A 17,417-nucleotide genomic window follows, 5' to 3' on the forward strand; every position below is an offset into this window, starting at 1 on the left:
AAGTAATATTCATGTTTATTTCATTCGTGACTTACATCATGGGACTTTTACAGTTATATTTTTATATGTCTGCCAGGCTTGCTTTCACTTTTTATCGGCATACATTCGCTTTATGACGTATCGACCGCAGACATCGTCGTCTCCCTCGACCCATCGTGAGTCTCGCGATCCTGAGAGGACTCATCGGAGGGTCGTCGGTGAAGCAATTGAGGGTCCACGACAAGTCTGACGTTGACGGTGCTCTTCCACCACCTGTACCACGGCGACACCTGGTCCTGAAGAAGGAGAGACAAATGTGAGCGAGTGAAGAGAATCGCCGGGGTCACGGCTGCTCCTTTTCCCCGCTGATTTAAATTACCCGGGCAGTTTCAGTTGTCAGGGGCAAAGGGCAGTCCACTCGATAAATCAGGCTCGAGTGACGCGCCTCGAGTGCCCTCCGATGTGAAAAAGAGGCAGGGCAAAAGAGAGTGAGGGGAAACACAATCGAACCGGGAGAGACGCGATTCGGAAAGTGGCGCGTATTCACGATTATTCTTAATTAAACACGACGTCCGACGATTTCGATTCAACTGCAGCGATTTACAGCGCGACGCGACCGACGGTTTTATTTAAAACCTCACCATCCTCTATCCTTCGTACGCCGAGTGCACTCAAAGTACGCTTCGAAGTGGTTACTGGATCTTTTACGGGGATTAACGAGAGCATTCGGTGACGGACGATTCGTTAGACCGCTTTTGGATAACCGAGCGAAATATCGCACACCAAACAAATCATTTCGTTTGCCCATCCTCATTTAGTACAGTCTCTGGTTTCAATAATATAGCAGAGACGTTAAGCGGCATGAATAATTCTTCCCTGGATCGAAAGCGCACTTTGTTCCAAGCGGAATAATGTATTATAGATTGTAGTGGCTGATAAATCTTTCGATTTATCGACGACATTGATCTGTACCGTACCAGGAATATACGTATATTACGTGACTAGATTACCGCATATATTCTTTGCCATACTGGCGTAAGATATAGCGGTATATATATAAATATATATATATATGATAAATATGTTTCCATGAATAAACTATAAATAATAAATTATGTAACGGTACAATAGAGAGAATTTTTGATTAAAATCACTCTTTTGTAATGCTATAGAAAATCGTTACTGAATGAATTAAATTTTATTTAAGCTAAAAATCTTTTCAGTAAATTGATTAGTGATTAAACGAGACCGAAAAGGTGTATTAATATTATATTAATAAATAAGTTAATAAGTAACTATTTCCTAACTTCTGTTTTTGTTTTTTTGCTCTTTTTCTACAAGAATCATTGATTTAAATATTAATTTAAATTTTTTTAAATATAATTGTTAAATTTTCATTTCTATGTTAATTAATTGGAGTTTTCACTAGATATACCAGAATATTGATATGATAATCTCATTCAATTTCCCATATTTGCATACGAAAACTTAACGATCTCCATATTCATGTTTGAGATGATGCCAATAATAATTAATTTAGTAATAACCTTGGCAACATAATCAAACGCAACACTTGCTGACAAGTTTTATGGTAATTAACTATATACGGGAAATTAACGAGTATTAGCAACCATTTTAGAACGTATAAACAATCACCGTAAATACTCGCCATAACAATCATAAATGGTACTCTAATTTCACACCGACGCTATAAAGATTATAATCTTCATCAAGAAAGATAATTTAAACGAAAATTAACTATTAAGTAAATCATATGATAAACCAATAAAAAAATAAATACTTATAGATAAAAATCCACAAGTCATGTCGTAATTTTCCAATTATCCCAAAAAACACATTAATAAAAATTTTCATTATAAATTGCGCCTTTAAAGTATCATAAAGTAAATCGTAGAATTTTAAAGATATAAACGCGTGATATAATTTTTTCTGAGGGATGCGTGGTATTTTTAGATGAAGAGATCTACTCTATTAGCCGTGTTTCCGCTCAGTGCGCCCACCGCACCTCGTATGTATTCTTTTCGTATCAGAGCATCATGTGTCTTTCGTGCCCTTCCGGCACAAAATGCGTTCTGACACGTTTGTTCCGGGTCGCTCCCCCATATTATATCCGCGCATTCGAGCATCGGGATACCGCTCCCCTGTTTCACCCTTACGCCGCGCCTTAATGCGTCCGCCTTGGGCAAACGTTCGCTATCTGGTCCGGCGAGATCGCGCTACATAAACGTAAACCGCGGCACAACAAAGTCGCGCTGAATGCGACATAAAGTCGATGACCCAGAGGATGCATACTGATGTAAGTTATCCCGACGTACGTTACTAGTCAAAATACCACGATTCTATATTCCCTACGTTACGATACGTATATATCTCAGCCAGATATGTATATTCTTTGAAAGATATTTTGCAGTAAATAACTCATGTCTTTGCAAGGCATTCCTAGCTTACCGTGCAACCTTTCAGCCAAAGGTAACACGGTCTAAACTAAGAAAAATGGCTATTGTTTCGAAGCATCAATAGGTATTAAGTTATGGATATTATGATATATATTGATCTATGTGTCCAAAGTATCTGGAAACTTACACGTCTCGTGATTTCTAAAAAAAATGGTTTGGTAAAAGCGTTATATATTCACTTTGCAGTTAACAACTTTGATAAATATATTAATATATTCTCGATATAATGAAAAAAATATTTTACTGTTGCTATTTTAAAACACTTTGACCTCAAACTATATTTGTTATATTAATGTTACAAAATAAAAATTTATTAAATAACAAAACATGACGAAGTATTTCAAATAAATATAAATATTGCTTGAGTAAACACAACTTTATTTTTACACGTCTATCATGTTAAAAAAGTTGCGTATGTTATAATTAATTATATTAAAACGAATGAATTCATTTAATTTGTATTAATTGTGCACGACACAGTTTATGTTCATTGAAATAAAGACAGGCAAAGCTTTAGCGCGTTTATTTTTTTACTAAAACTAAATTTTATTTATTGATACAACTATAAAGACACATTCGGTTCTCTGAGGAAACATACGATGCGTTAAATACATTTCGTTTTAAATATTAATTTTATTTCACGAATATACAATATCGGTAATATTGATTCTATTTGTTTCATGTATGTCCATCGTTGTGAATTACGTAAACCGATAATTCCGTACATTTAGCTTTTGATGAACTAATCCATGTAAATTTAATAAGATATTCATGTGAATATAATTGAAACATTTCCAATGCATTTAGCTAAAAAATATCAATATGGGATATAATACTATATTCATATCTTCGTAATATTGCATAATTAATTAATTAAATACTTAATGAATTATTTTGGTATTATGTAAGGTATTTAATGCATCTTTAAAGCCAATTAATGCATTCAGTTTGATCGCATATACTGCGTCCTATTTCTATTGAATATTAAACAATAGAGTTATACGTATAAAATGAAAGCATTTGTCCCGATTGTAATTGAATTCAAAGAAATCAATAACGTTAAGCTCTGTTTTTTATTGCGATAATTCTTATTAAACGCGATCTTCCTAGTGTTAAACAATATTGAATTGTTAGCTTAAAAGAATAAATCAGGAGCATAATTACCCTACAGAGTAGGTAAACTGTGGTGACATAACCTAATATCACGATGGTCAGAAAGAACCATATCGCCCCTCGCGTCCAGGGCTTGGAAATTCCAATCTTGTTTCCCTCAATGATAAAATACCGCATACCTACAAAGTTACAGCGAATAGCAAGTATAATATTCGGTTTGATACAACGATAGTTTTACAAAAATATACACTTATCGAAATTGAAACTTCATCAACATATGATTTGAATTCTTTTTCTCATATCATATTATTCTGTAATAACATTATTTTCTTTATAACTACTTCTTCTAAAAGAAGCTTGAAATACAGGAAATATATATCAAATACGAACGCTTATATTATATAATTTTTATACAATTTCGAGTAATGATTAAATATTAAAAAATATACAGTAAGTAATATTCGAAAGTACGGAAATATTTTCAGCATTAAGCTTAATATTTTAATATTAATTTTATTTATTGTTAAATATGATATAAATACAAAATAAATATTATTTAATATTAAATGATATAAATATGTATATGACGTTATATCGAATAATAAAGCATACAACTTTTTTGAATACGCTTTGTAAAAAAATGGATTTAGTAAATTACGAAAAAATAATTATATTTTATAAAATTTTCCAAACTTTTAATTTATCAAATTACTCACCCAAAAAGCACACCGCGGCTAATCCCACCGTAACAATGGTGAGTAATGTTAAGATGAGCAGGTCTGATTCTATATTCCTACGATTTCGCGGATGGCTAATCCATATCCTCAGAGATTCTGGCCTGCAGGTATCCATAAAAATGATAATCGAGTACGACCATTAAGATAAAAGCTCAAAAAATTCTTCGGTGGAGGATCATGCTCTCATACATAGAACAAAATGTTTGTCGATAAACACAATGTGATGTTAGAATTGTAGAATATAACTTGATTTAACATTTAAATAAATATAAAAGATGCACTGCTTTACATTATAAAAATACGGATAAAAATAAACATAACGATAAAATATATTATATACACACGAATAAAACTAATATTATTTGAATAATATAAACCTTTTTGTGGAAAAAAAAAACTAATTAATTTATTATTCTGTAATTCCAACAACCGAATTGCAAATTTAAAGTGATGCAGCACACGTTATATTAAAGCATAAATCAGAATGCAGAACACGTCGTAGTTTATCGTCGATTTCTAGAGTAGTTTACTCGATACATCATTTTTGATGTTCGAGTAAACTCCAAACTGCAACCTGATCGACTCATAGTGAGGAAACAAATTGCATAGAAGAAAGTAGAAAAAAAAAGAAATATGACCGAGATCAATTTATGCCGAAAAGGAGAATAATGGGCATCGTAGCGGAAAACGAAATAAGGAAACGTGCCGGTGTGCGAGAGATCGAAGTGCATTTCGGATGCTTGAATTACATCCAGCTTGAAAGTGTACCCTCTCCGTGCTAACCCGATAAATGTAATGCTCACCATCGATAACGAGGCGTCTCCACGGCATTGAAGTAGTACCGGCACAATTCGCAGTACGTTCGGCACGACTGATTCAACCATCGTTCTAGGCAGGACAAGTGCACGTAAGCCAGCGTGCCCTTGCACCTGGAAAAGATACGCTGCGTATATCCTATTGCAATATTGTAATGTATGGTGCTACCCTAACACGAGAGAATAATATATGTATAATTTTATTAAAGAACAATGACAAAGAAATAATATATTAATTAACAATACGTAATGACGATTACGTACTTCTTCGTGAAAAAGGGACTTTTACACTGAAAAAAAATTTATTAAGTCTTAATACATATATTTCTTCGAATAGTATTAAGTAAACATTTATTTACAGTAAATAAATATTTAATCAATAAAAAATGATAGTTGAATTAAATTTAATTAATGGTTTTTCTATCAAATATATGCTTATATTTAGTAAATATTTACTTAGAACTATTCAACCAAAATTTATAAAAATTTGGTACTTTTTTAAATGTATAATATTTATGTCGCAGAAATGAATTTAATCTAGACAGCAATCCAAGATGGAATTGTAAAGGATAGAAACTAAGTGACTTCGTTGATGCTTTCACTGAGCAGTCTGAGCACTTGAATACATTTTCTCATTGTCAGCTCTTTCCAAGCAAACGTAAAAGACATAGCTTAAAACCGACACTAGTTAGACTTCAACTTTTAGAATTTACATCCAGAAAAAAAATAGTCTCTAGTCTCGTTAAAGAATCTACATTTAAATTTCAATATAATCTTTATAAAATAGTTTAAATAAGTAAAATTAATAATTTTCTAATAAAAATGCAATTGTTGAATTAGCAATTCATTAATGTGTTGTACCTAATATTGCATCCGTCTTGTAATGTTCTTTCGTACGAATGTATTTGTAAATATAAAATTATACAAGCACATCATAAATTGCATTCCGTAAATATCCGGAAGTATTAAATCTATTCATTCGTGTTCGCTCGTGAACGAACGCGAATCATCGAAATTCATTCCACCATCGAGAACGCAAGAAAAATAAATTAGATCCGATTCTCCTCATTAATCTTTGCCGTTCCGGACCGAACGCCTATGGCTTCAAAGTAACATTTGGATTAGAAAGGATATCCGTAAGTTCGAGAATTATGAAGGTAAATATTCGTGCGCGGGAAATTTGCAGCGAGTCGCTCTCATTTCGCACATTTTTACTGCGTTTTCACGTAGTTCTTCAAGCACGAATTGTGTGTCCTTAATCGCCGGGACACGTTCCTCGAACTATTCACTCATTTATGCCTTTCCACTGTCTACGGCACCGGGCCATAAATGAGAAAGGGAAAGGGTAAAGGAGAAGCAAAAGAGAAGTTCCCTTCTTATAAAATCTCGTCCCTCGTTCCTTCTTAGCACGATTCTCCATCTCGTAGCCAACGCGAGAATTATGCGACTACGTGAGGTCGATTTCGGTGCCAAGCCGGAATATACTTCATTCGACGATAGAGTCACGACGTTTCGCTTTGTCAGCCGTGTTAAACGACCGCTGTTCGCCGAGTAATCTCGTTATTATAAACAGCACCGGCAACTATCATGACATTGCTCTTCGCTTCCTATGCATCCTATATCTACGATGTATGCACTGTATGTAGCAGCGCGCAAATTAGTCCGAACAAGCTACGGAAGTCAGTAAACCTGAACTGTACTACTATTGCACGATATAGTGATTCCAAAGACAAGTTTATGCGTTAAAGTCTCGTTAAGGTGATATCAGGTTCGCATGTACGAGATCTCCCTGTTAAATAAAAGAAATGACTGAACTATTCGCGACTGAATATTTAACGTATGGTAGTCTCTAATTATTTCATTCGTCCGATATGGTTGTCACAAATTCATCCTAAAATTTCATAACGTTTGCCTGATTTCCGGACAAAATTTTATGATTTTCTATGATGCTTTCAATAATATTTAAAATTTTTCATATTTTTGTCCTGATTTGGAAACCGTCAAATATTTTAATAATCAAAAATTTTTTAAATGTTAGATTCTTTATTTACTTGTTGGCACTCAGAAGCGAATTTGCACCAGCACTTTATTTACAGCTGCAGAAGTAGTCTTAAAATCGAATTCTATGGTGCTGTCACCTGTCTATAAAAAAAGTTAAGAATCACCACTGTACTTCCCATGCATAAAAGTCTTTAATATCCTTCGACACTTCGAGCAGACTATAAAGTAACAAAATTACCCGCTGTCAGCACCGGACAAAAGAACGTTCTTTTATTATATGACCAAACACCAAACATTAATTTTAATATATGTAAAATGTATTTTTAATTACATATTTAGCACACTAATTACAGTCCATTCCTAGCAGCTCTAATTTTAATCTTTTTGTTGTCGTCAAATATTTAGTTGAGAGAATAATTTAACATAGCAATGTTATAAATTATATTATAAAAGTTGTTGACATTGCTTGCACTTAATTGTTAAGTTGGTGATATTCTAAAACTACATAGGTATGATATAGGCATATTAAACTTTTTTAAAGTAAAGCATTTTAATTTTCCAGAAAATTTTGCAAAATTCCCTGATTTTTCCCTTATTTCACTGCCAATTTTTCAATTTCTCTTTCATTTTCCTTATTTCCTGATTTTCAATTTTGTGGCAATCCTGATTAGTTTCAATTTCAGATAAATAAAAATATTAAATGTCTCTAATAAATCTTATTGATGAATATCAAACTCTGATCTATTGTTAAAGATATTAGAGGCATTTTGTATAAGTTTAAAATAACAAAAAATTTCTCAACGAACAGAAATATACGCGGCAACAAAAAGCGATGCAGCGCACAACAGTGAATGAAACAATTCTCTTTTACACGATTTGCTCTGTGGCTCATCGACGTCATAAACTTTTCCCTTTGGCAGCATGATGTACATGGACGATGATTAGCCCGCGTATATCCGGCGAAACAGTTATCGTCCAATGAAATTTATGCCGCTCTTCTTTCGCGGCGCGATTCGCCGCGGAGTATAGCTGCTGCGTTATGACATCAGTTTTGCGATTGTTCCGGCGAACAATGCATGGTATGCAGCAGAATCCAGAATACTCCGTCAGCGTCGAGTGCGATATAAGGAGCGATATTAAACGAGAAATAATTCGCGAGCGACCGCTAGGAAAGTTGCCGGCATCGCTCCGAAAAATTTCAACCCAACTTCCGATAATGAAACATTTTAAACAATCCACCACCTATTCGCCGCGAACCTACTGGCATTTTTGAACATTGTAATATTGTAACGTAGTTTCATCTTTTAGTTAATAATTGTGGATAGAAAAAGTTTTTCAATCACAGAAAACCAGGTATTCGTCACACAATCAGTTAAATTAGTCATCGCTATCATTTTTTCTAATATATCTGATTTGCTATCTAAATCACCTATGTGAAATTGACCCTCAACTTTTAAAAAAATTAACTTTTTATAGCTCATTCGATTGCTCATTGTTTGAACGTGTATGCATATTTCTAATTTTTGTTGGCACACTTTTGGTAAAAAAGTTATTTAAAAAGTTATTAAAAAAATAATTTCAGGGAGTGATAATTTCACATTAAGTTCCCAACCACGAGCAAATTAGATTTAACTAGTCTCACTCGATAGATTTTCGTTGCACATTCCAAAACAAGTCGATTGTTCGTTTGCATATATTTAGTAAATTTAGTTAAACAGTTATGAAATAAATGTTGAGACACACACACTAACTTCATGTTGTAAAAAGTACGTTCTCGGCTCGAATTCTAAAGAAACCGCATTGAAATAACTCCAATTAAAATAGATTTTCGTTTACACATCCGAAACAAATCGATTTTTCGTTTGCCTTTAGTTAAAAAGAGATTAACAGTTAAAGTTTCGAGTCGACTCCGATAGGTTCAATCAAATCGCAATTACGATATTCGATATCATTTGAACCTATTTACCTGAGTCGAATGTCCTCGGAATTTTAATTGTTAATAACTTTTGAACTAAACTGTGTGCGAACGAAACTCGACTTGAGTCTGGATGTGCAAACGAAAAATCGACTTATTTCGGAATGTGCAAACGGAAACCTATGAATTGAGAATAATTAAGGATGTTTTATACATATTTTCAAAATAATAACAAAATCATGAAAAAATTAAAAATTCTAAATCACATTTAAAAATAATACGACAAATTTAGTGACGGTTTATTATCTGAATCATAAGTTATTTTAATAAATAGTAGTATTTTTGTAATCTGTATTTTTTAATAAAAATAAATGAAGATGTATTATAAAATAAATGATAAAAATCTCAATTTTTTAATATAAGTACATTATGTATTCAAGATTATTTACATAGAGTTACATTGCGATGCATGAACTAGTTATCCAGTAAATAAACAAAATATTTATTTATTCTATATCTTTATAACTATAATCAGTGAATCTTCATGTGAATCAGCAATGAAACTTTACATAAATTATTTTCAATATTTAAAGTACTTATAAAAGAAAAATCTAAATTTTTTATCGTTTTTAAAATTTTAATTTTTAACAATAAAAATAATAACAAAATAATTAAACTATAGAAATGTGTTATTAAACAAAAATAGAATCTTATTCATACAACTTTCATATGTATATAATTTATTTAAAGTGTAAATATTAAACATAATAATAATAACAAAACTTTATTGACATGTTTAAAATACAGGAGATTTATGACAGGCGGTATTTTATAAAATTTAAGATGACATCTCAGTCAATCATACCATGCTCTTTAGTTTTTTTGAATTAATTGAAGCTCTATAGTATATTGGAACGAGCTTTCCTTATATCTACTAAACTATAAAAAAAACTCTGCGGTTCAACAAAGAAAAGGAAGACATACATATGCTTGTCTTCCTGACTCTCTAACTTCTTTGAAGTGAAACCTCACTCTAAATTGTGAAAATTAAGTCAATGAAAAAGAGTGACTCGATTTTCAGTCTTTAAGAATGAAATTTCACTCTAAAAGTCTTAAAGAGTACATTATAATAGGAAATAGGGAACAACATTAGCCAATCGATCAATCATCGATTAAGAGAACAGTACAATCTTTGTCATTGTTTAAGAATTGAGGCCTCCCTACTCTTCGATGGCTCATTGTAATACCTATACAACGGAGCTTAGTGCTTTGATCAATCAATCAATCATACTCTTCTATGATAAATCTCTGGTTTTCTAGGACTATAATAACACAAAACATAAACAAAATGCGTAAATGAATGATAAGAAAAGATGGATAAGATTAATATCCACATGACAACAATTTTAGTCTCAATTTCCTTCAAAGATGAACAGGGATAAGAAAATGGATTTATTTATTCAATGAAGGGAGAAGATAAAATCGAGCATTTGTACTCTCGAATGCGAGGACACGCCTGCATTTGGCGGCGAAATCCACGAAACTACAGATGTTTCTACCACGAAGAGCATTCCGTTTTCCACTATAAATAATCGGTCGCATTAAAATTCGTGATGACTCATGGGCTCAGTCGACCAGATTTCTCGTTGGCATCACCGCGCGTTTAATGTTGTCGTGGTAACACGAAAAGAAATAGGTCACGAGATATAAGCGTAGTACGTAGTCGAGAATTCTCACGAGGTCCTCGTGAATTAAGCCCCTACAAGCGAAGAATCGTGGCTCAGGTCATTAAGTTGACGGACAGTAGGAATGTCCCTTCATAAAAACGACAAGGATATTACCGAAATAAAATAATCGTGAAGGCTGATAAAAATAAGTATGCGCATACTTCAAAATCAAGTGATAATCTAATTGGATCATTCTCTTTTTTCTTTTTTTTTATGAGAAGCTGTGAAAGTGACCATCTGACTGAGAGAAAATAGAATTGTGTTTAGATTAGTTATCGAAGAACATTCATTAGAGTCAATTATTTTTACTCTTCAAAATTACCCAGATCTGTGATATGTAAATTTAAACGTATGACAGACAATAACAGAGTTTCAAAATAATCAACTTAAGATATTCTGAATATCGTTAGGCTTAGTAAATTATAACGGTTAATCTCTCGTGATATTTCATGGTGATTGGATGACGCGAGATGATCATCGCTTAATCGAACTTTAACGCTAATTAATTAGTGCCTGTCTTCCGTCTCATGCTTGCATGAAATTAGCATTTGTCATTTCACGCGACGTACATTGATAGATGATAAAGAATAGACTATTGGGAATCGAAGCAATTGAATTTGAAAGCCTTTCTCAGTTTGCCTTGCAGTAACTTATATACTTTTGTTTTGTAATTAAATTTATCACTAATCGACTTGGCTAAACTTCCAGCTTGAAATACTTAATAATAACTGGTAACAAAGCCTCTTACATTAAAGTTCATTTACTATAAAATAAAAGCTATTGAAATTAGCTCGAAATGAAGACTTACTCGATTTATACTCTTTCAGGACTTTAATTCGTTAAGTAAATTCTAAACTAGTAAAATTATAATATTAGACTCTCGACACTGTTGATATTTCGACACCGAAACTGCCGCTCTAATTCTGACAATTATGACTGTTTTAATTATTATAGCACTTTTAAGGGTCATTGTAGAATACTGAATAAAATGGAAATTAACTGCACATCATTAAATTGAAGTTTGAACATTTTAACATACATTACATCAAATAGTGTATACGATTATTATTATTATTATAAAATATAACATTTCATGAGTATCTACTTCATATTTGTTACATATGTCAAATTTCAACAAATTTTTTATTTTTTTTTTGCTACGTATATCGTTTAAACACATCAACAGAAATATCCGGAGCTGAATCCGCAAGATTTAAATATCGCGATGTTCCGCCATTAATACATAAGCACTTCCCGTTTCGATGAGCACCACATTTTTCTCGAATCCTATTAAGTATGAAAGATGGGACGTCCGTAAGATGGCGGAATTCTGTCCTAAATCCCGGACATCCCCAGCTATGCGGATGATACATATCGTTTTGCCATGACGATAAAGTTTTCAAAATCATAAATATTCAACTGTATCTTTTCTACACGTATATTTACGATACACGTATTATATATTACTTCTTGAATTCGAAAATTTGAAATTATATTTTTGAAAAGAAAATTAGAATTACTTGCATTTACGTACAAATAAACATTTTAATGCCACAAGAAAAAATTGCGTACATATTTAGCTATTTTCGTTGTGAATTAATTTTCTCAATAATAATATTTTTTTAACACAATATATATATTTAATAATATTTTTATAATATTTAACATATAAATATAAAAATTTCAAAATATTTTGAACTATAATAAAACACATATGCATAGTAAATTGACGTGCGAATGTTTTTACGTACAGAATACCTATAACTAATCAAAACAATTTTGTCCTAAAGTTACACGGAAAAAACGCTTCAGTTGTCATAACCGGAAATAATGATAATTTTCGCACATCAATATATTTGGTTGTGATAATCGTAAGATGGACAAATCTTAACAGCCAAGAATCCTAACAATTAAGATATGCCAGTCTTACAATTATCACAATCATACTAGTTCTTATAACCAAAAGATGTATCGATAGGCGACTTTGGTCGTGCGAGATTTTTTTTCTTAGAGTTTACCCTGAAAATATAGTCGAGGGACAACACTGTATTTTGAAGAATTTTTTTTATGTAAATCTCTCTCATTCATTAATAAAACTACAATAAAATATAAAATAAGTTTGATTAATTTTACTGAAGTGCATAGTAAAAATCTTTAAAATATTGTATTGTACCATAACTACCATATTTTCAGGATAAATTTTAAGAGAAAATTCTCTCTGTGGTAATCGTAGCCGTTTTTTCCTTACAGAAATAATATTTGTATATAATATAAAATAATTGTAATTTCCTCCCTCTTTTAAGGATAATCTTATTATAGAATTGATGGTATAATAATGGAACTCTCAGTAACGTTATTAAGCAATTTAATCAACTTAAGCTTATTCTGAAATCCGTCCAATTACGATTCTTAAATTGGCGCTGTACCTTATCTCTAAATACATTTATGAACCTCATCCATATCGTAATATATATACATGGATTATAATAATCCTAAATATATACGGCTTTATGATTATTATGCATGTATATTACTATCTATCTATATTTTATGCAAACAACAAACTCGTATGCATAATAAGTTTTTTGCTAATTTCAGAAGAGGATAATAAGACAAACTCCTTTTTTTCATTATTTCAATCAATTATTTAAGTTAGAAATACACTGTGGGAAAGAAGCATTAAAACTCGATATTATCAGAACACTAACTTTTCGTTTATAAGTCATCGCATTGTGCATAATACTTAACAGTATTATCGCGAATAAAATTATTATGTTTTTTTATTTATTCATTACTCGATCACTGTATATTTGATTTCATTCTATCCTTTATTCATTCCATCATTAAACCATCTTAATAGCTTCCAAAATTGAGGTTTTGTCCATCTACAATACTGCAGTACTATACGGTCTGCTCAAGCTGTGATAGAACGTGTATGCATTTACCTACAAGGGGAAATAAGCGGTTCCTTCGCCGTGTTTGTGTGACATATTCGGCAGACGCTGGACCCGACGGAGATCAGACTGCGGGTAAACCGATGCTGTTGTCCAACGACCCCCGGAGACACTTGCTGCGTGTCGCGGCCATTTAAATTGCAGGCCGAGCCCTCGGGAGCCATGGCCGATGGCGGCATCGGCATGCTACGCTCGTGATCCAAGTTAACTGTGGAACCAGCCAAAGAGAAGGACACACCACGCGGTGCATATGCATGATCCACCACGTACTCGCGCTTATTTACACCCCATTCACCGCACCGTGCCGCTCGGCTTTAAGCGTCTATTTTCTATACGAACCGATCGGAAATCTGATAATAGTTCGCGCCAGTGGTTGCCAACCCGTAAGATCTCGTGAAGCTTGTATTCAATTATTATCCCCTACATTTCCGAATTTAGCGAAACAAAAGCAAAATTTTACTCAAACGTGGATTCTCACATACTTTTAAGTTAATAAAAAAGATTTAAAATAAAAGTTTCTGCTAAAAAAAAGCAGATAAAAAGTGCCTGATTGTGAAAGTAATTTAAATTTTTTTTCACAAACAATAAATCTCATTCATCAAAGAAACTCATTCGGTTTATTGAATAATAACTGTATTAAACAAAGCGGTGACTATTGCCTGAAAATGATACTCTTTCCAACTACATTTGTTAAAATTTTTTATTTTTTTCATTTTTTCTCTTGTTTTATTTTTCGAAATCTAAAACAAAATTAATACTATTTTATACACATGGTCGATTTGAAGAGAAAGTTGCACATAACACGGTGCATATGCATGAGCGATCACAAGAGTTTCTGCATTCATTTATCCTCTATCCAAATCTAAATCGAATTTATTTAAAGTTTTAACGTGAAATCTGTTGGCAGCTTATTGAATAGTAAAGTTAACGCTGGTGAACATGTCGATGCTTTGACTTCAAAAGTTCAAATATTGCATTAATGAGATAATCGTATATTTTATTTAATGGAAACTTTATTTTCTCTATTACGAAACTCAATGATTTATTAAATGATCAAATGATATACAGCAGGACTCATTAATTATTTAAATTTCACTAATTTTCATTACATCGAAAGTCGAATACACTTGAAAGTTTTGTTTCACGTGTTATATATAATTTTCACATATCAAATATTAATTAATTGCAATTCTCATCATAATATTATCAAAGTTTGATTTTAGCAGATTAAAATTAAATAACGCGTCAAAGGATTAATCTTACAAGTAAATTATATATCAGTAACTTAACCCAATTCTCGCATTCATGTTTAAATTATCACGTTCATTATCCTTTATATATATTTTATGTTATCCTTTATATATTTTATTTCTAATAATTAAATGACTTCCACATGTTCGCCATTCATTTTGAACTACCCAAAAACTAATTGAAGCAAATCTTCAAATTCATATTAAGATTGATTGGATTTTAGTTCGCGAGATACATTTCGTTTCTCGAAGACTTCCGGAGATGTCAAATGAGTCAAAATTTATATCATGCCCGAGTGCCTCTCTTCTCTAACGAGACGCAATCTCTCGAGCTCTTTGATTCGCGGAAATAGATGCTCTCAAGTTTTTCCGTGACAATGAGACCGAACTTTAAATGAAGTCCCGCCGGCTGCGGCAATATTCCAGATGAAGAATGCAAGCCGTAGCAACGTCGCGACAGACAAAACCTACCTACTTGCGTTTCCGACATCGTGAAAGTTTCCGGCGCGATACATAACCAACAATTTCCCGTGAAACGAAGTTGTGCGTATGGTGCTGAGTCCTCCAAAGTCCCTCTGATCCCGAAATTTCCGTAAAGTTTATTTTTTATATAACGCGACGCCACCAAATGCAAATGTGGAACCGACCTGGTAGGTCGGCAGAGGTAACTTTTAACCTATCCGAGGGTGCTGACACATGGAACGTGTAATGATAATTTAGCTCATTTTTCACCGTTATTTTTCTGTTTCCTCAGCGAATCGATCGCGATAAATGAAAATAGTGCTAGATCGAAAGGCTGTGACCTTTTATCTGTGATTGGATAGACTACTGTCTGTCTCTATAGTTTGATCGAAAATCGCATTGCAATTTTTCTTTAAAAAAATCATGATAAAGAGAATTTTTTTGTGTGTGCCATTCATTCATATTCAACCATCTATTATAAGCATAGGTATCATTAAATAATTGTAGGTATATGATATAAGAACACATCATGGTTGTGCATATATACTTAATAAGTACACGTTGAGATCTATAGATTCTCTACAGAGAATAATAAATCGATATCTTCGAATTTATTTTGTTTAATCGTATATTTTATTTTGACAAATTAACGGTTGTAAAATCTTTCTACAAAGTAATAACAATGCCCACGAAAACTTTAATGCATATTATCTTGGAAAAATGATACCATTGTTTTATAAAACGTTGAAGGATGCGCAAAAATTATTTCTTTTACAATTTTACAGTTTTCTTATATCGCGTTTTTGATGTGAAAAAAATTTTATATGTTTTTATTTTGAAAAAAAAAAAAAAAATTATTTCATATCATGTTTCTACCATTAAAAAATAGACCTTCTACTGATCCCAAAATATTTGATTAAAACTGAACATATTATCGGCGAATTCGTACGAGATTAAAACATGTAAGAACTCTGTGTATTAGAACATGATACTATTCAGGAGACCTGCAAATTAATCTACCGGGTCTCATTTTCCGTGGATCCTGAAATTAATCTTTGTAAACCTCTGGAACACGATCGGCTAAATTAATGCAAAATGCATCTATATGTATATATCGTAGAAGGGGCCGCATACCGATCAAAAATAAAAAATAGCATTACAATGAAACATTAGCTACGAAATTGAAAGCAAACTCCAGTCAGTTTGAAATCAAAGCTGAATTTTTGTTGTCGAACGAGTGAAAATGCATTTCAAACACAAAATAAAAAATTTCCGTGCGCTGGTACGCACTTCAATTTCGCCTTTCGTACGTAAACACTCGGTCTGTACGGTCTGCTAGCGGCTTTTTATTGGATCTCGAAACGAGATTCCTTTGAAGGAAAAAATATAGTTTTGGAATAGACGTCGGAAGCACTGTAGTTAATCATTTTAAAAACGTGTACAGTTATATAATTTAATAAAGTTACATTCTTTTATGTACAAATTGCTAATATAAAAAAAATTACCAATCCTTTTAGTAATACCTTTTAAGACGCTTATTTATATTCTACCTTTTAAGACGCTTATTTATATTCTAAGAGAAAAATGTATTAACTGAATGCAAAACGAGATTTATTAATGGCCGTGACAGATTCAAAAAATAAAAATGCATTCTTACAAGATTGAATGGGCTACAACATTCTGAGAATGATAATCTACTAATATTTCATAAAATATACGACATTTTTTCTTAATATTAAAATATCATAATATATGACCAAAAAAAAATTGAAATACATAAAGATATAAAACGGAATTAATTGCAACACATAATCTATTATTTAAACCTATTATTAAATTTATTATAAAAAATATATCAAAAGAGATACACGTATTTCTTTAAATTTTAGAGCTTTCTATTATCTTCATAAAAACTCCACAAAAACTTCAATATGGAATTCATTTTAACATTATTATTTAAACCCACATGTTAATTTAATTTGATTTT

General features: G+C 32.1%; 1 protein-coding gene across 2 annotated transcripts; it reads right to left on the minus strand.

Annotated features, from left to right (window-relative positions):
- Positions 1-15,763, minus strand: LOC108727465 (E3 ubiquitin-protein ligase MARCH1). Of its 2 annotated transcripts, none has more exons than XM_018455607.1 (6): positions 15,444-15,763; positions 13,710-13,926; positions 5,110-5,235; positions 4,286-4,407; positions 3,621-3,748; positions 1-275 (listed from the first exon to the last, which is right to left on the minus strand). In XM_018455607.1, exons 1-6 carry the CDS (start codon positions 15,481-15,483, stop codon positions 111-113), a joined length of 798 nt encoding a protein of 265 aa, XP_018311109.1. In that variant the 5' UTR covers positions 15,484-15,763; the 3' UTR covers positions 1-110. The 2 variants fall into 2 exon arrangements, with proteins under 2 accessions (XP_018311109.1, XP_018311110.1); XM_018455608.1 differs by having other exon boundaries at positions 15,440-15,763.
- Positions 15,764-17,417: the final 1,654 nt, after the last annotated feature.

Source organism: Mycetomoellerius zeteki, unplaced genomic scaffold (assembly GCF_001594055.1).
Source record: "Mycetomoellerius zeteki isolate Tzet28-1 unplaced genomic scaffold, Tzet1.0 scaffold496, whole genome shotgun sequence".
Classification (NCBI taxonomy): domain Eukaryota; kingdom Metazoa; phylum Arthropoda; class Insecta; order Hymenoptera; family Formicidae; genus Mycetomoellerius; species Mycetomoellerius zeteki.